This window comes from Tachyglossus aculeatus, chromosome 19 (assembly GCF_015852505.1).
Source record: "Tachyglossus aculeatus isolate mTacAcu1 chromosome 19, mTacAcu1.pri, whole genome shotgun sequence".
Classification (NCBI taxonomy): domain Eukaryota; kingdom Metazoa; phylum Chordata; class Mammalia; order Monotremata; family Tachyglossidae; genus Tachyglossus; species Tachyglossus aculeatus.
Window position 1 is genome coordinate 16,938,671 of NC_052084.1, and position 24,243 is coordinate 16,962,913.

The 24,243-nt window shown below is 44.2% G+C and overlaps 1 protein-coding gene across 1 annotated transcript in view; it reads left to right on the forward strand.

Annotated features, from left to right (window-relative positions):
• The window catches only part of ZFAND3 (zinc finger AN1-type containing 3), a 251,829-nt gene that overhangs the window by 187,252 nt on the left and 40,334 nt on the right, over nucleotides 1-24,243 (forward strand). The window contains exon 4 of the mRNA XM_038760762.1: nucleotides 6,875-6,940. Within this exon, the coding sequence (XP_038616690.1) occupies nucleotides 6,875-6,940 (66 nt within the window). The remainder of the gene's footprint in view (nucleotides 1-6,874; nucleotides 6,941-24,243) is intronic.

Below are 24,243 nucleotides of genomic sequence, written 5' to 3' on the forward strand. Positions count from 1 at the left end.
TTTCTGATGCTGAGGGAGCGGCTAGCTGCCTCTGGTGTACTTTCTAAAGACGTGTGACGTTTACCGAGAAGCAGCGTGGCCTCCTGGTCAACGCTCGGGTCCGGCAGTCCGGGGATGTGGGTTCGAATCCCAGCTCCTCCACTCGTCTGCCGCGTGACCTTGACCAAGTCACTTCACTTCTGTCTGCATCTGCTCCCTCATCTGCCAAATGGGGACGCAACTCCTGTTCTCCCGCCTCCTTAGGTTGTGAGCCTTATGTGGGACCTGGTGATCTTGTCTCTCCCCTAAGTGCTTAGTGCAGTGCTTGGCACATTGGAAGTGCTTTAAACTACACCCCAATTATTACTCTTCTCATTAGTACAGTATGGGCCAAGGCAAACCAGTCAGCGGCATCTGCACTATGTAGATTTTGTAAGGATGCAGGTATCCAAACCTTCCATAATCGGACCACCTCAGAGCCCGCGAAGGAAGGCTAGATGCCTAACAATCGGTCCTCCAAAATGACGGGTTTTGACGGGTTCGGGTTCGGCAGAGGTGAACCTCACCAGGAATTTGATGGAGGGGAATCGACAGCCTGCTTAAAAAGGGTTGATGCATTTCTAATTAATCCACAGTGCCTGCATTTGGAAATTAATTAGCTACTGTTATGTAAATGCCATGTTAATTAAGGGAGACTAGCGAAGCGGAATAAATCTGCGGCAGCAATGGCTACTTTTGTGAGTGATTGTTTTGCAGAGCTACAATGGAAGACGGAGGGGGAAATGTTTGTTTGATTATGGAGCTACAGGCCAACTTTTAACTGAGCGAGGCTTGATAATCCATTTGTCCTAATTGATGATTTTAGTGCACTCTGGTACTGCAGCCTCAAAGAGCTACTGATATCAAGAGCCAAAAATAACCAGCCATTGCAGCTGCATTAATAAAAGTCGGCACGGGTAGAAGAGGGCCGGGTGCGCTTTCAAGGTTAAAGAGCGTCCCTTTTTCTCGCTCTCCCTGAATTTCGCGGGCCGAATGTCAACACCAGACGAGATCCGGTTGCCTTTAGAGTTGATCGTTGTCCTACTGTCCTTCAAAAGCACCAGCCTCTAACCTCTTGGTTTGCCCAGATGAACGGGCATCTGGGCTGTTGGATGTGCGGAGAATATCTCAAGGGTGTCGTGGGTGGAAATCTCAGCCTGGGTTGGCCCCGGATTTTCACATTCTGTGGAATCAATCAATCAATTGTATTTATTGAGCGCTTACTGTGTACAGAGCACTGTACTAAGCACTTGGGAAGTACAAGTTGGCAACATATAGAGACAGTCCCTACCCAACAGTGGGCTTACAGTCTAAAAGCAAGGCTTGGGTTTCATTTTTCCTCTTTAGCTGGATGCTGATGGGGGCCTCTGTCTTTACCATTTACAAGGCTGAAATTAGTACTGTTTGTGCAGGAAAATGATTTGCCCTATTACAAATGCCAGAAAAGCGCTTGTAAGAGAAAAGAGAAGCAGCGTGGACTAGTAGATAGAGCACAGTCCTGAGAGTCAGAAGGACCTGGGTTCTAATCCCGGCTCCACCACTTGTCTGCTCTGTGACCTGGGGTAAGTCACGTCACTTCTCTGTGCTTTGGTTACTTCATCTGGAAAATGGGGATTAAGAATGTGAGCCCTATGTGGGACAAAGACTGTGTCGAACCTAAGTATGTTGTATTTACCCTAGAGCGTAGTACAATGCCTGGCACAGAGTAAGCACATAACCAATGCAACAATTATTATTATTACTATTAGAAAAAAAAATCTCTAGTTCAACTTTCTGCCTCCCATATAGAATTGTAGATTCAAGTCCTTAGCGCTGCATTGTGCCTGACAATTTTAATACAGGAACAAAAACCGTCTATAAAAGAGAGTTTAGAGGCCACTTAAACCACCAGTTTAGCAGTTCATTCATTCATTCAATCATATTTATTGAGCGCTTACTGTGTGCAGAGCACTGTACTAAGCGCTTGGGAAGTACAAGTTAGCAACATATAGAGACGGTCCCTACCCAACACCGGGCTCGCAGTCTAGAAGGGGGAGACAGACAACAGAACAAAACATATAAACCAAATAAAATAAGTAGAATAAATATGTACAAGTAAAATAAATAGAGTAATAAATATGTACAAACATTTGCACACCAATCCCAAGATGTAAGTTGTTCAAACTCAACGCTGCATAGCACACTGAATGTAGTGCACCTTGCAAGCAGATCAGTAATCAGCCATTAAACGTCTATCACCTTGAAAAAAAGGGGAAATAATGTAGCAAATATTTAATTTCCACTTGCAAAAATAAGAAACCAGGGATCCACATAGCCTGTGGGCAACCTAGCGATAACCACCTTGATAAGTGCTCCCTCATTGGCCATCGAGAAAATGAAAAGCGTTTTGCCACAATAAGCGGTTGAGAAGCAGCATGTCCTAATAATAATAATGATGGCATTTATTAAGTGCTTACTATGTGCAAAGCACTGTTCTAAGCGCTGGGGAGGTTACAAGGTGGTCAGGTTGTCCGACGGGGGGCTCACAGTCCTAATCCCCATTTTACAGATGAGATAACTGAGGCACAGAGAAGTTAAGTGACTTGCCCAAAGTCACACAGCTGACAATTGGCAGAGCTGGGATTTGAACCCATGACCTCTGACTCCGAAGCCCGGGCTCTTTCCATTGAGCCACGCTGCTTCTAATAGTGGATAGAGCAAGATTTAGTCTCCTGACCTAGTGACCTACTGGATATGGCACGGACCTGGTTTCTGATCCCGGCTCCGCCACTCGCCTGCTGTGCGAGACCTTGGGCCAATCATTTCATTTCTCTCGGCCTCAGTTTCCTCATCTGTAAAATGAGGATTAGACTCTGAGTCCCATGTGGGACATGGACTCTGCCCAACCTGATTATCGTGTCTCTACCCCAGTCCCCACCACATCATAAGTACTTAACAAATACTCTTAAAAAAAGATTAATTAATTAACCGATAGATTGTTTGATTGGAGGACACGCAGAAGTCTTTGACCTCTGATTTTTGCATGTTCTGGGGGACGGCCCATCTGAGGTTTCCAAGTTAACACCTTGTTTCCGTGTAATGAGGTGAGTTCTGATTTTGCCACACTATGGCAGAGTTCCTTTAATGGCTCTAGCTCTACACACTGCTTTACAGGTAGTGAAGTGGACCTGTCCTCCCTCCCACCTGACTCTGCCGGCTCATATTTTTTTTTAAGGCATTCATTAAGCGCTTACAATGTGCCAGGCACTGTACTAAACACTGGGGTAGATACAAGGCTATCAGGTTAGGGGCAGTCCCTGTCCTACGTGAGGCTCATAGTCTTAATCCTCATTTTACAGATAAGGGAACAGAGGCCCAGAGAAGTGAGGTGACTTACCCAAGGTCTCACTGCAGCCAAATGGCAGGGCAGGGATTAGAACCCAGGTCCTTCTGATTCCCTGACTATCCACTACGCCATGCTGCTTCTCTGCTGTACTCTCCTAAGCGGGTAGTACAGGGCTCTGCACACTGTAAGCGCTCAGTAAATACTATTGATTGATTGGTTTTTCTTTCCCTTCCTGTCCCCCATCTCCCTACCTCCCCATCTTCACTTACTATGTGCCAAGCACTGTACTGAGCGCTGGGGTAGGTGCAAGATATTTATATTGGACACAGTCCCTGCCCCGTCTGGGGCTGACAGTTGAAGAGGCAGTAGGATTTAGTCCCCATTTTGCCGATGAGGAAAAGGAGGCTCAGAGAGGTTCAGTGGCTTGCCTAAGTGGCACCAGCAAGCAAGTGGCAAAACTGGGATTAGAACCCAGGTCTCTGATTCCTAGACTCTTTCCATTAGGCAACGCTGGGCTGCTTTGGAATGAAAATGGGGTTGCAGAGTAGACTATTAAAACGTTCCGGTTTTTTAGTTCGGCGCAATTATTTTCCTTGAACCGTACAACCCTTTGCCAAGTCTTGTTGAAGAGGAAACCTGCACCCTTTCTCTCTACCCATGAGTTCTCTTTGATTTGCACACAGTCATTTTGACAGTCCCGATTTTTAATTGATGATGTAAAGACGGACAAAGCCATAATCCCTATTGACAAGGCTGCTTTGGGGGTACAAAATAACCCCCCAATTAGAGCGAGAGCCACTGTTCCCCGGACTTTGTTACTTAGGTCAGTCTTCCCTCAGAGTTCTCCGTTTTAAGTGTTGCCCAATTATCAAAAGCAGGGATGTATCATTACTGCCAGTTACATTTGTTATCAATTTATCTTAGCTCAGCTACGGTTTTATTTGCCCTGTAATGCGGTGAATACGCTGAATTGGGTTGTTAGTTTAACAAGGTCTCTGGAGAGCCCTTTCATGATGATACACATTGAAATATGCTCGCTGGCCTCAAAAGTGATTTGCATACCAGAAAATCCAACCCAAATCCGTCCCCTGAAATAAAAATGAGTAAATAATGTACTTTGTCCAGTTGAGATCAAGAGTCTACACATTTGTGTTTAGGGAAGGTCATGTAGAACTCTGGCGAATTGGGGTCTTGAGAAGGAGAAGAGAGGATTTTTAAAATTTTTTTTATGGTTCTTAAGCGCTGACTATGTGCCGGGAACTGTACTAAGCGCTGGTGGAGATACATACTAATCAAGTTGAGCGCAGTCCCTGTCCCACTTGGGGCTCACAGTCTCAATCCCCATTTTACAGATGAGGTCAGCCGAGGCCCAGAGAAGTGAAGTGACTTGCCCTAGGTCACACAGCTCTCAAATGGCAGAGGCGGGATTAGAACCCAGTTTCTTTGGCTCCCAGGCCCGTAGTCTTTTCACTAGGCCCACGGCTGCTTCTCGGGAACTCAGGCAACATTCGTCTACGGCAGATTTTCAGTTGAGTGAGGCGGGGAGGGTATCCAGTACATAGGTCGTGCAGTGAGTTCAAGTGTACTGCATCAGAGATATTAGAACCAGGGTATTCAGGTGCTCTTGGGGTTGTACCTGGCTCCTTTCCAGATACTGGAACAATATTCAGAATGGGGTTATTCAAACTTACATAGCTTACTTTGTTGGGGAGTGCTGATGTAGACAAGTCTTCTAGACTGTGAGCCCGCTGTTGGGTAGGGACTGTCACTATATGTTGCAAACTTCCGCTTCCCAAGCGCTTAGTACAGTGCTCTGCACACAGTAAGCACTCAATAAATACGATTGAATGAATGAATGAATGAGCAAGAGAAGCAGCATGGCATAGTGTCTAGAGCATGCACCCGGAAGTCAGAAGGTCATGGGTTCTAATCCCAGCTCCACCACTTGTCTGCCGTGTGACCTCGGGCAAGTCACTTCACTTCTCTGGGCCTCAGTTCCCTCATCTGTAAAATGGGGATTGAGACTGTGAGTCCCACAGGGGACAGGGACTGTGTCCAGCCCAATTTGCTTCTGTCCACCCCAGCGCTTAGTACAGTGCCTGGCACATAATAAGCGCTTAACAAATACCATAATTATTCTAATTATTATTATTGCAAGGGCTGCCGTGTTAATCCCTTCCATCACTAGCATTCCATATTTCATTGGTCTGTTTGGTGGAGTAAGGTATGCAGAGACTCATTTTCAAGTATATAAAACCGGCTAAGAACAAATTTACAAGGATGTTTGTATTGAACTCTAAAAAATCATTTGTATGTCTCTGTCCTCTTCTGCTATTTCCTTTTCCTCTGCTTCCCCTTAGATTGTGAGCCCCATTAGAGACAAGGGGCATATCTAATTCCCCTCTGTGTATTCTCTCTAGACTGAAAGCTCACTGTGGGCATTGTGTGTCTGTTATATTGTTCTATTGTACTCTCCCAAGCGCTTAGTACAGTGCTTCGCACGTAGTAGGCGATCAGTCAATGTGATTGATTCTTTAAGCACTTAGTGCTGACAGGAAGATCACTACTACTTCCTCTTTTCTCCCCTTGTCCTTCCTTTTCCTTGATACTTTCCTGCGATCAGTTGGAGCTGCTGCTTTAGCTACCCTGGAGCTATCAAAAGGATGAATGAATTATTTCCAACCAAAAAAAGACGAGACACCAAGTTAGAGCATAGTGGGGTAGGCGAAGCTCTCTGTGGTCTGTTGGGGGTGGTGGTAGTGTTTCTTGGCTTCTTACTCCATTGTCTGGCTTGGAGCCCGCTGGTGGGTAATGTAGTGCCTCAGATCTTTATCAAATTACATATGGAAATGTATGTTTTTATGATACACTGAGAAACAGCATGGTTTAGTGGATAGAGCACAGGCCTGCAAGACAGAAGGACCTGGGTTCTAATTCTGGCTCTGCCACTTGTCTGCTCTATGACCTTGGGCAAGCCACTTTGCTTCTGGGCCTCAGTTCCCTCATCTGTAAGATGGGGTTTATGACTGAGCCCTATGCGGGACAGGGACAGTGTCCAACCCGATTATCCTAAGCACCTCAGTGCTTAGAACTGTGCTGACTTTTTCGTAAGTGCTTAACAAGTGGGATGGGGACCATGTCCAACCCGATTATCCTAAGCGCTTAACAAATACCATAATTATTACAGTGTACTATACAGCATGGACCCACAAATAGTGCCAATGGATGAAACAGAATGAACAAGCCCAATAGACCGTAAACTCCTCGAAGCAGATTTGGGGGCCTAGACCAATTTGGGATATTTTTCTTAGAGCCTGGTTCGGTGCTTTAGAGCAGGTGGCTCAAGAAGGACTTCAAATACGAACCAAGAGTAGGTTTTGTCAGCAGCTCCTTAGGTGGCGAGGGAGAGGATTTTGTTGCGGCATTCAGTCATACAGTCGTATTTATTGAGCGCTTACTGTGTGCAGAGCACTCGCCCACACCCAGAGAGCATTCTTGGGGGTAATTCTGCTGTGCTCTTTGTATTTTCAGGCGGGCCCTGCATGGATACAGCTCATGTCTCATTAACTACGCCAACCAAAAGATCCTGTGACTCAGGTAAGGCCTTCCCGTCATTTTTTTTTCTTGTCCTCTTTGGGTAGGAAAGGATCTTGCCTGTAATCCCAGCTCAGCAGCTCACATCAATCAATCAATCAATCAGTGTCGTATTTATTGAGCGCTTACTGTGTGCAGAGCACTGTACTAAGTGCTTGGGAAGTACAAGTTGGCAACATATAGAGACGGTCCCTGCCCAACAGTGGGCTCACAGTCTAAAAGGGGGAGACAGAGAACAAAACCATACTAACAAAATAAAATATGCGACAGAGGTGGAAGCGATGGTTATGATAGGCAGCGTGGCCTAGTGGAAAGAGCACAGGCTTGGGCGTCAGAAGGACGGGGGTTCTAATCCTGGCTCCGCCACTTGCCTGCTGGGTGACCTGGGGCAAGTCTCTTCACTTCTCTGGGCCTCAGTTCCCTCATCAGGAAAATGGGGATGAAGACTGTGTGAGCCCCATGTGGGACAGGGACTGTGTCCAACGTGACTAGATTGTGTCTACCCCAGCTCTTCAAGCAGTGCTTGACACACAGTAAGTGCTCAACAAATATCATTATTATTATTATTATTATTATTAGTTGTAGTAGTAGTAATAGTAATGATAACGGTGCCATAGTATCTAGGAATGGCTTTGCTTGACTAAGTCCTCATTTCCTCTTCTGCATCCCCCTTGTGCTTTAGATTTTCACCCTTTATTCACCCTCCCTCAGCCCCACAGCACTTATAATAATAATAGTAATGATGGCATTTATTAAGCACTTACTATGTGCAAAGCACTGTTCTAAACGCTGGGGAGGTTACAAGGTGATCAGGTTGTCCCACGGGGGGCTCACAGTCTTCATCCCCATTTTACAGATGAGGTAACTGAGGCCCAGAGAAGTTAAGTGACTTGCCAAGAGTCACACAGCTGACAATTGGCGGGGTCGGGATTCGAACCCTTGACCTCTGACTCCAAAGCCTGTGCACTTTCCACTGAGCCACGCTGTTTCTCACTTATGTAGATGACCGTCATTTGTTTATAGTAATGTTATTACTATAAATTACTATAGAGTTATTACTCTATTTTACTTGTACCTATTTATTCTATTTATTTTATTTTGTTAATATGTTCTGTTTTGTTCTCTGTCTCCCCCTTCTAGACTGTGAGCCCACTGTTGGGTAGGGACCGTCTCTAGATGTTGCCAACTTGTACTTCCCAAGCGCTTAGTACAGTGCTCTGCACACAGTAAGCGCTCAATAAATACGATTGATTGATTGATAATGTCTGCACCTCCCTCTAGACTGTTAGATCATTGTGGGCAGGGAATGTCTCCACCAACTCTTATATTATACTCCCCCGAGCGCTTAGTACAATGCTCTGCACTAAGTGCTCACTAAATACCACTGATTGGTTGTAGAGAGGCCAGGAAAGCTATTGACAACTGAATCAGCCTGGCCCTGACTGTGGTCATCTTCATCTTCAGTATTTATTGAGCATGTGCAGAGCACTATACTAAGCGCTTGGGAGAGTAGAATGCAACAGAGTTGGTAGACACGTTCCTTGCCCACAGTGGGCTTACAGATTAGAAATGGGAACTGTGGCAAATTCTTTTCACTCGACCTTCCTGCAGTCTGACAGTAGACCCCACTGACATATTTCAGATTCACGCGGATTTAAAAAATAGCCTTCTGCATATGTGACTTCCTTAGTAAACAGGAACTTATGAATCTTACAGCTCTCCAAAGAGTGGAAATAATGCTTCATATTCCCTTAGTCTATACCTTAATTTATTTTAAACAATGTTTGCCACTTCTAATAACCCTCCCTGCTATTTCAAATACCTGGAGGATTGTACTTGGAAGAGTCAGAATAATTATATTGTTCCTCTAAAGGTACCAGACAACATATTTTTTTTTTTGTATTTTTTTTTCCCTCAAGGCATCATCAGAGGCAACCAAACCTGGGCCTTTTTCTAAAATCATACTGCTTGGAGCCCAAATCTCTAAATTGAACTCTGATCCTGAAACCCAACAGTGTGGCTTAGTGGAAATAGAAAGGACTTGCGAGTCAGAGGATCTGGATTCTAATCCCGGCTCTGCCACTTGCTTGCCACCTTGAGCATGTCACTTCACTTCTCTGTGCCTCAGTTACCTCATCTGTAAAATGGGGATTAAGACTGTGAGCCCCGTGTGGGACAATCTGATTACCTTGTATCTACCCCAGCGCTTAGAACAGTGCTTGGTACATAGTAAGCGCTTAACAAATACCGTCATTGGTATTTTATTATTATTGCAAATGGGTGCCAGTAACTGGAGCAGTAGGCATCCAAAGCGAATAGGGTTGGAAGAATGAGAAGCGGCGTGGCCAAATGGAAAGAATACGGGTCTGGGAGACAAGGACCTGGGTTCTAATCCAGATTTTGTCAGTTGCCTGCTGAGTGACCTTGGGCAAGTCACTCAACTTCTCTGTGCCTCCGTTTTCTTCTTCGCCCTCCTACTTAGACTGTGTGCCCCATGAGGGTCAGGGACTGGGTCTAGCCTAATCCGCTTGTATCTACCCACGCTCTTAGAAAAGTGTTTGTCACATAGTAAGTGCATGACATACTGTAAAAGACAATATTGAAAATTTAGCAAAGACAAATTGATTTCCTTTCTAGATGACCAAGTGTCTGGGTTTGAGGAATGAAGGCAGTGCAGAACCATTCCGTAGCTTGGCATCCCTAAACCCTTTTGCCCTGTACCTTCTATTTCATCTTTGCGTGTCAATGAACAGAGGCAAGGGTACACTTTATAGAGGCACTTAGTGCCTTGTGTAATTTTATTAATTTAAATTAATGTCTGTGTCCCCCTCTAGACTGTAAACTCATTTTGGGCAGGGAATGTGTCTGTTATATTGTTGTACTGTCCCAAGCACTTATTTAAGTGCTCTGCACACAATAATTGCAATTGACTGACCGACTGATCAGAAAAGGGCGGGCCTAAAATGACTGAGGTGAGGTTAGTCCCCCTTCAGCCCGTCCCCTACCCCACTTCTTGGAACGAGGGTTTTCTCCCTGTTGAGTTACAGTAAATCATTCCTGAAAAGGATTCAAGTTATAGGAGGGGTCGGGAGACAACCCCTAACAATTTTTGTGCCGATGCTGCTTGGTGAATTTCATTCCCGGAAGAGCGTTCCGAAGAGTTAGGGAGGTGCTAACCCCCACCCCTTAACTCCAAACCCAGTCCAGCATCTCATTGTTGGCCCTGTTGAGACTAGGAGGCTTAATCTAGAAATTTATATTGGTTGGAGATACTGGATAGGACTCGAAGATTCAGCCAAGTGTAGGCTGTGACTGTAGAACGGTGATTTTGACACCTGTCTACATGTTTTGTTGTCTGTCTCCCCCTTCTAGACTGTGAGCCCGTTGTTAGGTAGGGACCGTCTCTATATATTTCTGACTTGTACTTCCCAAACGCTTAGTACAGTGCTCTGCACATAGTAAGCACTCAATAAATACAATTGAATGAATGAATGAATGAAACCCGACTTAGCCAGAAATGCCACAGATCTCTGTGGGCCACGTTTATAGAAAAGTCTACAAGTGTCCCAGCTAGTTTGCCTATTTTTCACTCATTCAGTCATATTCACAGAGTGCTTACTGTGGGCAGAGCACTGTGCTAAGCGTTTGGGAGAGTACAATATGACAGCAAACAGACACATTCCCTGCCCACAAGAAGCTCATAGCTTACAGTGCTCTGCACACAGTAAGCGCTCAATAAATACGATTGATGATAGAGGGAGAGACAGACACCAATATAAATAAATAAATTACAGATTATGGACATAAGTGCTGTGGGGCTGGGAGGGGGGATGAATAAAAGGAGCAAGTCAGGGCGATGCAGAAGTAAGTGAGAGAAGAGAAATGGGTGGGGGGCGCTTAGTCAAGGAAGGTCTCTTGGAGGAGATGTGCCTTCAATAAGTCTTTGAAGCTGGGGAGAGAAGTTGTCGGTTTTGAGGAGGGGAGGGCATTTCAGGCCAGAGGCAGGATGTAGGTGAGGGGCCAGCAGCCGTATTTGAGTATCTACAATGTGCAGAGCACTCTATTGAGCACTCTGGAGAATACAAGTACCCTCAAGGAGCTTTCACTCCATCGGGAGAGACTGGTAGACCCAAAATGTTTTACAGCTGGGGAAAAAAATGATGGTTACAACTGGCTGTGTCAGGAGAATAGCGGGATAGACTAGTGAATGAATAGGTGGATAAACAGGATAAGTAAATCGAGGGCAAGTGGTGGAGCCTGGATTAGAGCCCAGGCCCTCTGACTCCAAGGCCCAGCTAGCAGGTTGCATATGTTACCTAATCTGACTCTTTCTCTTATGAATCCTGTCACTTGGGTGCTTAGTGCAGTACCTGGCACATAGTAAGCACTTAAAAGCCATATTGATTATTACCTCTCTTAAGGGGTAAGGCCAGGTTTTCAACTTGTGATTGGGGTGGCTGTTGAAGGAACTCACGCAGAACTTAGCAATGTCATTTTTTATGGAGAAGTGGTGATCTCCTAAATGATCCCCTCAAAGCCTGGAAGAGTTCATTCACCTCTAAAAAGCAATTCCTTGCTCACTGTAAATAAAAACTTGTTTGCATTTTGCTCAGGACAGAACTCCTGTCTCTAGTAATATCTCTTAACATGGGTATTTGTTAATTGGTAATCATAACCTTAGTGACCAGAGGGAAAAACATAGAAAGCACCGTTTTCATCAAAAACCTTTCATGGATCGCACTGACTAGGGATTGTAGTGTAAACTTCCTTTGTTCTTAGATGTTCTCTTCAGCTGTATTTTGGCATTTTATAATTTGAGGTAAATGCGTTAGGGAGAGGCCTTGAGGTAATCCCCTGAAATAATCAGCAGTATATACTATACTCTGTTCCTTTCACAATATCTAGGACAAAGAAGTAAAATTAGCCAGTTAGAGGTACTAAGAAAAAAAAAAGAAGCTCTTATGAGTGTCAATTTGAGTGTCTGAGATGAGGAAATCTGCCAATTTGAGCACTGCTGTTTGTGGTTAGCATGTGAGAGTTAAAATATAACACCTCCAAATTACTAGATAGATAACACATTTCTTTCAAGAGTTCAACTTGGTTTTCAAACACTGCCTTGTTAATTCTGACAGCATCCCTGTAAGGACCAAGGGTTATGTGGACTAGGGGAGAAGACGTTCATTCGCAGCATTGGCCCCATCCTTCTGCCCATTCCAAACCTCTCCATCTTCCCACAAGTTGTCAGGCTCTGCACACAGTAAGCACTCCAATCAATCAGTCATATTTATTGAGTACTTACTATGTGCCAGAGCACTGTACTAAGCGGTTGGGAAAGTACAGTACAATAGAAATAGCAGACACGCTCCCTGCCCATAACGAGCTTATGGTGTAGAGGGGGAGACAGATGTTAAGATGAGTAAATAAGTAGTTTATAACGTATAACTCATAAATAGGTACGCAAGTGCCGAGGGGTTGAGGGTGGGGTGGATATCAAATGTCTGAAAGTCACAGATCGAAGTGAAAGACGACACAGAAGAGAGAACTGGGGGAAAGAGGGCTTAATGCGGGAAGGCCTCTTGGAGATGTGGTCTGGGATATATGGAGGGGGAGGGATTTCCAGGCTAGGGGGAAGATGTGGGAAAGGGGTCGGCGGCGAGATACATGACACTGGGATGCAGCAAGGAAGCTGGCTCTAAAGGATCTGAGTGCACAGGCTGGGCTGAAATAACAGATCAGCAAGTTGAGGTAGGATGGGACAAGTTGATTGAGTGCTTTAAATCCGGTGGTAAGGAGTTTCTGTTTGATGTAGAGGTGGATGGGCAGCCCTTGGAGGTTTTTGAGGAGCAGGAAGATGTGGACTGAACGTTTTTGTTGATAAATGATCCTTGCAGCGGAGTGAAGTTATGGATTGGAGTGGGAGGCCGAGAGGTCAGTGAGGAAGCAGATGCAGTAATCAAGGCGGGTTAGGATAAGTGCTTGGATCAGCGTGGTAGCAGTTTAGATGGAGAGGAAAGGACAGATTTTAACAATGTCGTGAAGGTAGACCCGACAGGATTTGGTGACAGATTGAATATGTGGGTGGAATGAGAGAGAGGAGTCAAGGAGAACGCCAAGGTTCTGGGCTTGTGAGATAAATACGATTGATTGATTGATCGATTGATGGCCCCTGCTTTCCTCAAAGCTGTCTTGGGGCACGCAGAACTCAAGAAGGAAAGCTAACCTCAGAATGAATTCATTTTTGAGATTGTGATGTTTCGTGTCCAAGCTGCCGTGTTGTTGAAGTGACTGTAGTCGGTATTTTTCATTCATTCATTCAATCGTATTTATTGAGCGCTTACTGTATGCAGAGCACTGTACTAAGTACTAAGCACTGTATTCAATATTAAGAACATTCAGAGTAACAAATGTTGTCTTTTCATTCGTTCATTCATTCGATCGTATTTATTGAGTGCTTACTGTGTGCAGAGCACTGTACTAAGCGCTTGGGAAGTACAAGTCGGCAACATATAGAGACGGTCCCTACCCAACGGTGGGCTCACAGTCTAGAAGGGGGAGAGAGACAACAAAACAAAACATATTAACAAAATAAAATAAAAAGAATAAATATGTACAAATAAAATTGAGTAATAAATAATAATAATAATAATAATAATTATTATTATTATGGTATTTGTTAAGCGCTTACTATGTGCAATTCTGTTCCGTGAGATTCATTTTCCTGAAAGTTTACTGTATAAGCAAAGAGCCCCTTAAGAGGTTTTGGAATTGGAGGTGTACCTCAGTCCGTTGGGGGAAATCTCCTAAGGTGACTTTGTAAGGCAGCAGTTAAGAGAAACTGTATTTTGGATTCCACGGTGCCATTTTGAGTTTGTCATTCATTCATTCATTCATTCAATCGTATTTATTAAGCGCTTACTGTGTGCAGAGCACTGAACTAAGAACTTGGATGGTACAATACAGTAGTAGAGAGAGACAATCCCTGCCCAAATTGGGTTGGGAGAGCCTTAAACATATCAACGAAGTGGGGGAAAAGGGATTTGGGGTGGAAATAATAATAATAATAATGATGGCATTTGTTCAGCGCTTACTATGTGCAAAGCACTGTTCTAAGCGCTGGGGGGATACAAGGTTTAATATATTCTCGAGTAATACAAAACGTCTTCATTCATTCAATCGTATTGATACTAATAATAATAATGATGGCATCACTGCCATTGTAACCTTGGAAAAACTCCATGACATAGTGGATGAGGCACGGGCTTGGGAATCAGAAGGTCATGGGTTCTAATCCCACCTCCGCCACTTGTCAACTGGGTGACCTTGGGCAAGTCACTTCACTGTGCCTTGGTTACCTCATCTGTAAAATGGTGATTGAGACTGTGAGTCCCACATGGGACAGGGACTGTGTCCAACTCGATGTGCTTGCATCCACCCCAGTGCTTAGTACAGTGCCTGGCACATAGTAAGAGCTTAACAAATGCCACCATCGTTATTATAGTAATTATTATTAAAGGCTCAGCCTGGTGAGCTATGTTACACCAGTGCCCAGCTGGCCAAAATTCCTCTGGGTGTCCCCTTCCCTTTACCCCCCGTGAATCTGTTGGTCCACAAATGGAACGAGAGCGAGACTCTCCTAGGATACCTAGCAGGAAAATTGCCCTCTGTTTCATCACTTTTCCCACCCAATACAAGGCTCTGTTCTCTCTTTCCATTTGCAATCTTCTGTATGCAGGCAACAGAGGTCTGATTTCCTGATCAAGCGAAAACGATCAGGGAAAGAAAAAAAAACCCCAGAAAACTTGTTTGCAGATGGGGAATAAGATCAGCAAAATTCAGCTCCACTACATATGTTCTTCCTATTTTTACTTTCCTTAGGGCATTAACTGTTGGCGTGTTTTAACTACACTTCACATTATGTTGAGTAGATGGTGCTCCCCCGGTAGACTGACTTGAAAAATGATGGTGGAGAATGCTGGGTGGATATTAAAAATGTGGTCGGAAATAGCCAAACAGGAAGTCAGATGACTCAGGGACCTGAAATAAGGGAACCAGCGGTATTGCCTGAGAATAGGGCAGATGGAGTTGGCAAATGTCTCATTAAGCCAAGGCAGATTTTTTGGGTGTTTATTTTTGTTTTCCGTTTCCAGCCTGTGCAGTGACTGCTAGGAATCAAGGGCATATTGTAGTCTCCCAAGTGATTAGTACAGTCCTCTGCACACAACGTTCAATAAATACGATTGAATGAATGAGTGAATGAAAAGGGCAGTGGTGTCTTTCAATATACGTGTGTTGCCTGCTGTTTTTCCTTCAGACGCTATTAGCCAAAACATAGGAGGAAAATGTTTATTCTTTGGGGATCACCCATTTCCCTTTAGAATGGCGAATAATGAAATAGACCAGCACAGCCTCATGTTCACTGCTTCCCACTTTTTTTTCCCCCTCAAACCTCTTTCATGATGCTCCTAACCCCCACAGCTGGCCTGTATGATTTCATTGTCTCTTTTTACAAAGATAAGTGGAGGGGAAAAAAAAACCGTCTTCTCCTAGTAGTGGAAAAGATTGATGTGCTAAACATTTTCCAGAGCACCTTTGGTAGCCAGTTAAAGAGAAATGGTACAATGAGGTGTGAGTTATCCAGTGGTTTATGTAAGATCTTTTAAATTGATTGAGAAGCTAGAGGAGGATGACGTTGAATCAGAGGTTGCCGCGTAAATCTTTGAAGTGCCCTCTGTTGCCTATTTCACCTTCTGGTGGAGTCAGTATTCACGCGGACATTTCCACCGGCACTCTTGTTCTTAGCTGATCCTCGCTCCCAGGGCTTCAACCACTCCCAACTCCACGTCAAGAGCCGGGACCTGGCTTCTTCGCTTGTTCCATCCCATAGCTCTGCCCATCTTCAGAGCCGTTCTGCAGGCCTTCCCCATTTAACCGCTAAAGTGTCCCTCAAAATGCCCATCAGCCCCCTTCCCAATCACTCTTTATACTCTGTTTATAGTCTGTTAATTTCTCCTATCTGTAATTTATTTATGGTCCGTCTTCCCCCCACTAGATTGTAATCTCCTTGAGGGCAGGGATCACGAATACTAATTTTATTGGACTCTCTGGAGGTCTTTGTACAGGGCTCTACATGCAGTAAGCACTCAGGAAACACCACTGATTGACAGAGAGTTAAGTTCTGTGGGGACACGCTGTTTTGGCTGGTACTGCATAGAGTAAGCAAGCCTTCCTCCTGTGAGTTCTCTAGGCTCTGCTCTGATGATCTTTAAAGAGGGAATGTTTTGCTGGGGGTTAAATGGTATTTTTTTTTCCCTTTCAAGTGAAATTTTTCCCTCAGGTCTGCAGCATCAGCACTTGAGACAGAAAATTTGAAATTTGACCTATTTATGAAATATGCAAGTTCCCATCAGGAGAATATTAGGGAAGATATAAACCTCTCATTTTTTATTAGCATTTAATGTATCCATTGAAGAAAGATCAAAACAATAAATCTGTCGAGGTGAATTTTTAAAAAATGTGTTACCTTTTGCACTTAACCTAGATCATGAAGAAAATGAAAAATAAGCCAAGAACGGAGAAAACAGAGTGAGGAGAGATAGATGCATTTAAAATGTGTCCAAGGCAGTTATTTTGGTGTTTTGGAGTCCTGGGAGCTGATGGAATGAACCTCCTTTTTTAGGGGGTGGGTCGTTTAGAGACTTGGCGGAGCGGAGTGGGGGGAGAAAAGGTTTTGTGACCCAACTGCCTCGTTCATTAGTCAAACTCATTTCACCCGCTCACCTGAACTGTCGCTAATTTTGCTAATATGAACTAGATCGTCACCTCAGTGTGACTTATGAGAGTCGCTAAAATGTAGATTTCATCATCTGTGTTTAAAGCACTTCATCCATTTAGACGTTTCAGGAAAGCCAGTGAAACATTCTCCTTTCAATTGCTCTGAAAAATGGGAGGACTTAACTGCACATCTTTCTGGCCAGAGTAGCTCTGTAGTACACACTCTGCCCTTCAATGGTAAAGCAGCATGGCTTAGTGGAAAGATCCGGGGCTTGGGAGTCAGAGGATGTGGGTTCTAATCCCGGCTCTGCCACTTGTCTGCTGTGTGACCTTGGGCAAGCCGCTTCTCTTCTCTGTGCCTCAGTTACCTCATCTGTAAAATGGGGATTAAGACTGTTTGCCCCACGGGGGACAACCTGTTTACCTTGTATCTACCCCAGTGCTTAGAACAGTGCCTGGCATATAGTAAGTGCTTAACAAATGCCGCAATTTTTATTATGGATTCCGGGAGTTGGATAGACAGCAGAGCCAGTGTTGTGTTCAAAGATGTCTTAGCACCGAAAGAGCTAGAAGATGAAAATGAAAACCACCAACTCATTCAATCGTATTTATCGAGCACTTACTGTGTGCAGAGCACTGTACTAAGCGCTTATGGTGAGGAGTGCTGCCATTTAAGTTCTTGGGTAAGTGAGAAGCAGCATGCCCTAGTAGATAGAGCATGGGCCTGAAAGTCAGAAGGAACTGGATTCTAATCCCAGCTCCACCACTTGTGTGCTGTGTGACCTTGGGTAAGTCACGTCACTTCTCTGTGCCTCAGTTCCTTCATCTGTAAAATAATAATAATAATGATAGCATTTATTAAGCGCTTACTATGTGCAAAGCACTGCTAACAAGGTGATCAGGTTGTTCCACGGGGGGCTCACAGTCTCCATCCCCATTTTACAGATGAGGTAACTGAGGCCCAGAGAAGTTAAGTGACTTGCCCAAAGTCACACAGCTGATAAGTGGTGGAGCCGGGATTTGAACCCATGATCGCTGACTCCAAAGCCTGGGCTCTTTCCACTGAGCCGTGCTTTTAAATGGGGATTAAGACACTGAGCTCCATGTGGGTCAGGGACTGTATCCAACCTGTTTAGCTTGGATCTAACTTAGCACTTAATATAGTGCCTGGCGCATAGTAAGCGCTTTACAGATGACATTAAAAAAAAGTTGTGTGGAGGTGAGGCTTTTTCTAGGAAGGCTAGAGGTTCCCGTAAAAATGCAGGTCGATGGGTTTCTTGATCGCACTATGGCTAAAATCTGCTTTTATGACCGTTTATTTTTTTCATCGCTTGCATTCCTTCTAAAAAGAAAAAGTCACAGCCGGCCATTAATTAGCTATTCTATTGCTCAGCAGCGGCAAAGCGTCTGAGCTAACAATATTAGAAAGGCTAGCGAGGGAATTCTGAAACTTCCTTTCCCTCAGACTTTTGAGAGGGTCCAATAGTTCCTCCGATTGGCTTCGAAGGTATTTTGTGGCATTCGATTGTTGGAGGGCACTGTCTTCGAAATGCAACCTCACCAAAAGGAGTTGGCTGAGAGGACAGCCCCAAAGCTACCTTATAAATCACCCAGGCCTCTCGATGATAGTGCCTATTAAAGAGCCTATTTTTATTTTTTTATTTTTTAAGCTCTACTCAGGTCCCGGCTGTGCTAATAGAACAGCGCATCCAGCGAGGCTGTAAATAAAAGTTATTACCTAATAGGTGGGCGCCGAAGTGGAACGGACGGGAGCTGAGGCGTGGAGGCCTTATTACTGCTCATCAGCAATTATAAACAGGATAAAGTGTCTGGGGTTTGGGCTGATGCAGGGAGGGCTAATAGAGGCCAGGGAGTGACACTGTACCCTGATAGGATGATGTATGCTGATGGGTTTTTACCGCCTCATCTTGTGGCCTATTTCTGAGATGAGTTGTATTACCCGCTTTCCCGCGCTCCCATTTTTTTCTTTATTCCCCTGGCTAGGCAGCCTTTCCTGCCATCAAATGGCCCGGTGTCTGTGACCCATACCTGTGCGTGTTTCTTAAGGGGGCTCCCTCCTGAAGAAGCCGCCGGAAAATATGTCCCCCTCCAGGTCCGATAATATCGATCCTGTTGTTGGCGTGGCCTTCTTCTGTCGGTCTAGATCACCGTTAGAGAAATCGTTGACTTTGTAGAACGGAGAGCAAAATGGAGGGTTTCTGATTAATCCGGCAACGGCTCTTGATGAACGACTGCTGTGTACAGGGCCCAGGATTAAGCCCTGTGGGGAGTGCCAGGAGAAATAAAAGACCCATCTCTTGAGCTTGAGGTATAAAGCAGGGATAGGACAGACCCAAAGAACAGGTAACCAAGGCTGGGAGAATGAAGCGGGTCAGGTGTAATGAGGTCATATAATAATAATGGCATTTATTGGTGCTTACAATGTACAAAGCACTGTTCTAAGCGCTGGGGAGGTTACAAAGTAATCAGGTTGTCCCACGGGGGGCTCATAGTCTTCATCTCCATTTTACAGATGAGGTAACTGAGGCCCAGAGAAGTGAAGCGACTTGCCCAAAGTCACACAGCTGACAATTGGTGGAGCCGGGATTTGAACCCATGGTCTCTGATTCCAAAGCCCGGGCTCTTTCCATTGAGCCATGCTGCTTCTCTATATAGAAGACAAGTGGCGGAACGGGGATTAGAGCGTAAGTTTTTCCGACGTCCAAGCCCGTGCTCTATCCAGCAGGCCACACTGCTTCGAGGAGGATTGACTGATTATATGGCTCTCACAAGTTCTTGGTATAAATAGCGCTAGGCACTTTGCTAGGTGTGCTTTCTCCTCAAATGAAGAAGGGAAGTCCTGGGTAGTGCCCAATATTGGTCACTGCTAATATGTTGCCAACTTGTACTTCCCAAGCGCTTAGTACAGTGCTCTGCACACAGTAAGCGCTCAATAAATACGATTGATTGATTGCTAACCATGCTCTCCCCCGCTGAATGTAGCTTTTAGTTGCTGATGTCTTTATCAGGCATCCATATATTCACAACAAGAAGCAGCGTGGCCTAGCAGATGTAAAGCACAGGCCTGGGCGTCAGAAGGACCTGGGTCCTAATCCTGGCTATGCCACTTGCCTGCTGTGAGACCTTGGGCAAGTCTTTGAACCTCAGTTCCCTCATCTGTAAAATGGGGATTAAGACTGTGAGCCCCACGTGGGACAGGGGCTGTGTCCAACCTGATTACCTTGTATCTACCCCAGTTCTTAGAACAGTCCCTGGCACATAGTAAGCACTTAACAAATACCTTTCCAAAATAAAAAAAAAATGCTTACGAAAGCAGACCTTTGAGTGTGACCAAAAAGCTCTTTCCTGGATGAAATGTTTGAAATTCAGCAACTCAGATCACTGGGCAGATTTGAGTTACTGTGCCAGCATAAAGGAAGAGTTTGGTGTTATTGCCATGCTAATGATAATTACCATGGTGTGAAAAACAGCAAATATGTCTTAGAAGAGCTCTTGAAGAGAATATAAACACCTGATACTTAAGAAAACTGAAAAAAGAGCTTCACTCATCTTTGATCATTCACCTGTTGGGAACCTCAGTAATTAGCCTTTGTGATGGGTGCATCTGCGGGCATAGTCACAGAGGAAATATACTTTTGAAAAGAGGTATATTTGTATATATGTATAACTGTATATATGTTTGTACATATTTATTACTCTATTTTACTTGTACATATTTATTCTGTTTATTTTATTTGGTTTATATGTTTTGTTTTGTTGTCTGTCGTCCCCCTTCTAGACTGTGAACCCACTGTTGGGTAGGGACCGTCTCTATATGTTGCCAACTTGTACTTCCCAAGCGCTTAGTACAGTGCTCTGCACACAGTAAGCCCTCAATAAATACGATTGAATGAATGAACGAAAGGTATACCGGGTTGAACCTAGAGAAATTAGAGTTCGTTAACCAATCCAGTAGTTCAACTTTTAGTTCCTCGCACTTTTAAACAATTGTACTTTTAGAAGAAATCACCAGGTCCCCCCTGGCTCTGGCCAAAATCATCCCGTTCCCAAGGAATGGCTGTGGCAACTACAGGGTATCGAACGTTAACTGAACTAAATATTGATAAAGTTGTGTCCATGATCAGACCACTAAATGGCTGGGAGATTTGGATCTCCCACAGAAAGTCCACCATCCTGGGGTAGATACAAGTTAATCAGGTTGGACAACGACCCTGTCCCACATGGGGCTCACAGTCTTAGTCCCCATTTTACAGATGAGGGGACTGAGGCTCAGAGAAGTTAACCGACTTGCCCAAGCAGGTTACAGCCTGTGCACCTGAATGCACTTAATACAATTGCAAATTCCAGACATGTGGAAACTTTGCTTATCCAGTCTTTGTTGATCACCCCAAATTTTCCTCCTTTAGACTCTCGTTCCATCTTTCTCCTCACATGTATTACCTAGCAAAGCTGTTTTGAGATCAGGTGGTGAAGCTTGGCTTTGATACTCCTTGTGGGCAGGAAATGTGTCTGTTGTTGAGCACTTAGTACAGTTCTTTTGCAGACAGTAAGCACTCAATAAATATGATTGATTGAATGAATCAATAAATGAATGAATGAATGAAAGGGTGGCTCAAGTTGCTTAGTGTTGTCCCCGATGGGCTGAGGATCTGTCTTTTGGATGGAAGCAAAATTCTTTGAGGCTTTCCCTGACTAAACCCTCACTTCCTCTTCTCCCACTCCTTTCTGCATCACCCTTGCACTTGGATTTGTGATGATGATGATGGCATTTATTAAGCGCTTACTATGTGCAAAGCACTGTTCTAAGCGCTTTGTAGCCTTAATCCCCCGGCACCCCCCAGCCCCACAGCACTTATGTACATATCCATAATTTATAGTAATGTCTGTCTCCCCCTCTATTAGTTTATTATTCATTGGAATTTATTAAGTGCTTACTATATGCCAGGCACAGAGGTAGCTACAAGATAATCAAGTTACACACAGTCCGTGTCCCACATGTGGTTCCCAGTCTTACTCCTCATTTTAAAAATGAGGAAACTGAGGCACAGAGAAGTGAAGTGACTTGCCCAAGGTCACACCATAAGTTTGCTGTGGGCAGGGAACATGTGTACCAATTATCCGAAGTGCTTAATACAGTGCAGTAAGTGCTCAGTAAATATGATTGATTTGGTGATTTCACTATCCTATAGAATTCCTAAACCTCTCTGGTTTGAAAAGTTCTAGTGGGACAGTAGTTGCGACCATGGAAAAATATATTTTTTTGTGAAAAAGGAAAAAAAAACCCTCAATTTTAGTAGGTTATTATTTTTTTCATGGCTAAATCTGGTCACTTCACCCAGGTGAAGCAAGATGAGTGGACACTTTATCCAGTAAATTCACTTCTTTATGGCAAAAATCTGACAATTTAACCTCAGAAGGATTTTTGTCATGGGGATTTCGTATTGTCATTAGTTATCCGAACAAGCAAAGAGCCTCTCTAGCTTCAGTTAACTAGCTTTCTGCTACCAATATATAATTATTTTTAGAGCATACACATGCATTGCTTTAAAAGCTTCTTTGGCCCTGTGCTCCCTGCCGCTCTGAATTCTCTGTTTCATTACCAGTATCCGCCCACAGACTTTCAGAAAGCCATTCCCAAGTAGCGGAGCCACAGCTCGGAATTTTAAATAAACCACATCCCTATTAGTTCAGTGGGCAAGGGAATTAGTTTTATGCTGTGCATTTCCAATCTCCACCCTCCTATTGAAACCTATTTTAAGAAATTATATATATATATATATATATACACACATATATAATAGCGAGGGGTTGTTTTTCCAAAGACTGGGGTCATTTGCCTTACCTCCCTTAGCAGAGGATAAATAGATAATATAACAAAGAGGTCTTTAGGTTGTTAAATTGACATGGCCAGTGTCCAGTTGGGTGTGTGTGGATGGGGGAGAATCCCTCAGCATCACTTCTTCTCCTATCATGGAAATCCTGCAGTTCAAGAGGAACTGGATTATGTATACAGGTCTGAGTGATAGCATGTTGAGGCTGGAGAAGTAGGCAAAGAACTGGCTGTACTTAAAAAGTGAAGACTTTTAGCATGCTTCAGGACTTCTTTCCGGTTTAGTATTAATTCAGACTTCTTGTTGAGAAGCAAACAGGACCGTTTTGTTTTTTTTTCTTGGTCTCTACATGATCACGCTCTATGTAGATGATACAGGTTGTGTCTTTTAGAAGCCTGGACCTGTTCCTTCTGGAAAAGGAGCTGCAGAAGTGAGCACAATGAATTTTTCCTGGAGATTTAGCCATACTCTCCCAAGTGTGCCTCTGCCCCAAGCCCTGTTATGCTTTATGTCCATCACCTGCAGACCGGACTTCTCTGTTTTTCCTTCTCTTCATTCTGTAGGCCGGCCAAATACTAATCGCCTTCTAGTCAGTCGGCTTTGAGCTCCTACTGTGTGCAGAGCACAGTACTGAGTGCTTGGGAGCACACGTATTGTTACAGTATAACAATAAACGGACACATTCCCTTCCCGCAGCGAGCTTACAGTCTAGAAGATTGGCACTGGAGATTTCAGGTCATGAACCACCCTCTACCTCTGAGCTATCTCCCAAGCTGAGTCAACTTTCAGGTAATAATAACAATAATGATGGCATTTATTAAGAGCTTACTATGTGCAAGGCACTGTTCTGAGCGCTGGGGAAGTTACAAGGCGATCAGGTTGTCCCACGTGGGGCTCACAGTCTTAATCCCCATTTTATAGATGAGGTAACTGAGTCCCAGAGAAGTTAAGTGACTTGCCCAAAGTCACACAGCCGACATTTGGTGGAGCCGGGGTTTGAACCCATGACCTCTGCCTTCAAAGTCCGTGCTCTTTCCACTGAGCCACGCTGCTTCTCAAGTAGATACCCTGGCTGTTCCCAGTTGAGATGCCTCAGTAATATACACTAGTACTTGGGTAAACAAGACCTTTTTGAATTCAATTTTTGATCTAGTGAAGTTGAACTCAGTACCTCAATGACTAGCCCCTCTAACCTGCTTTGTGTCTAGTCTCATTTTCCCTCCCCCGCCCCACCTTAGCACAGACTCCAAAGCAGACGTCCCTGCTCTTGATTTTACAAATGGTAAATTTATTAATTGGGCATATCTGTGTTTTCTCCATAAACTATTTCCAATCAATCGTATTTAGTGAGTGCTTACTGTGTGCAGGGCGTTGTACGAAGCGCTTTGGAAGAATACACTAAGACAATATAACTGAGTTGGTAGACTCCAAGGACAATTATCTGAACTGTTCCTAGCCTTTATGGCTTGGACTTTATGACTTGAATAAAGTCAGCTTTCCTTTTCTAAGACCTGAGTTTATCTCATCTAAGTTGTTTCATCCAGATTTACACAGGCCCCCTCCCCCCTCTTTAAAGTCCTTCATTAAATGCAGCCCCCACCCCCAACCCCCTTTTTATCATTTGGTCAATAACTTCTAGTTTAGTACGGTCACCATGTCACTGTCTAAATTTAAAGGGACATT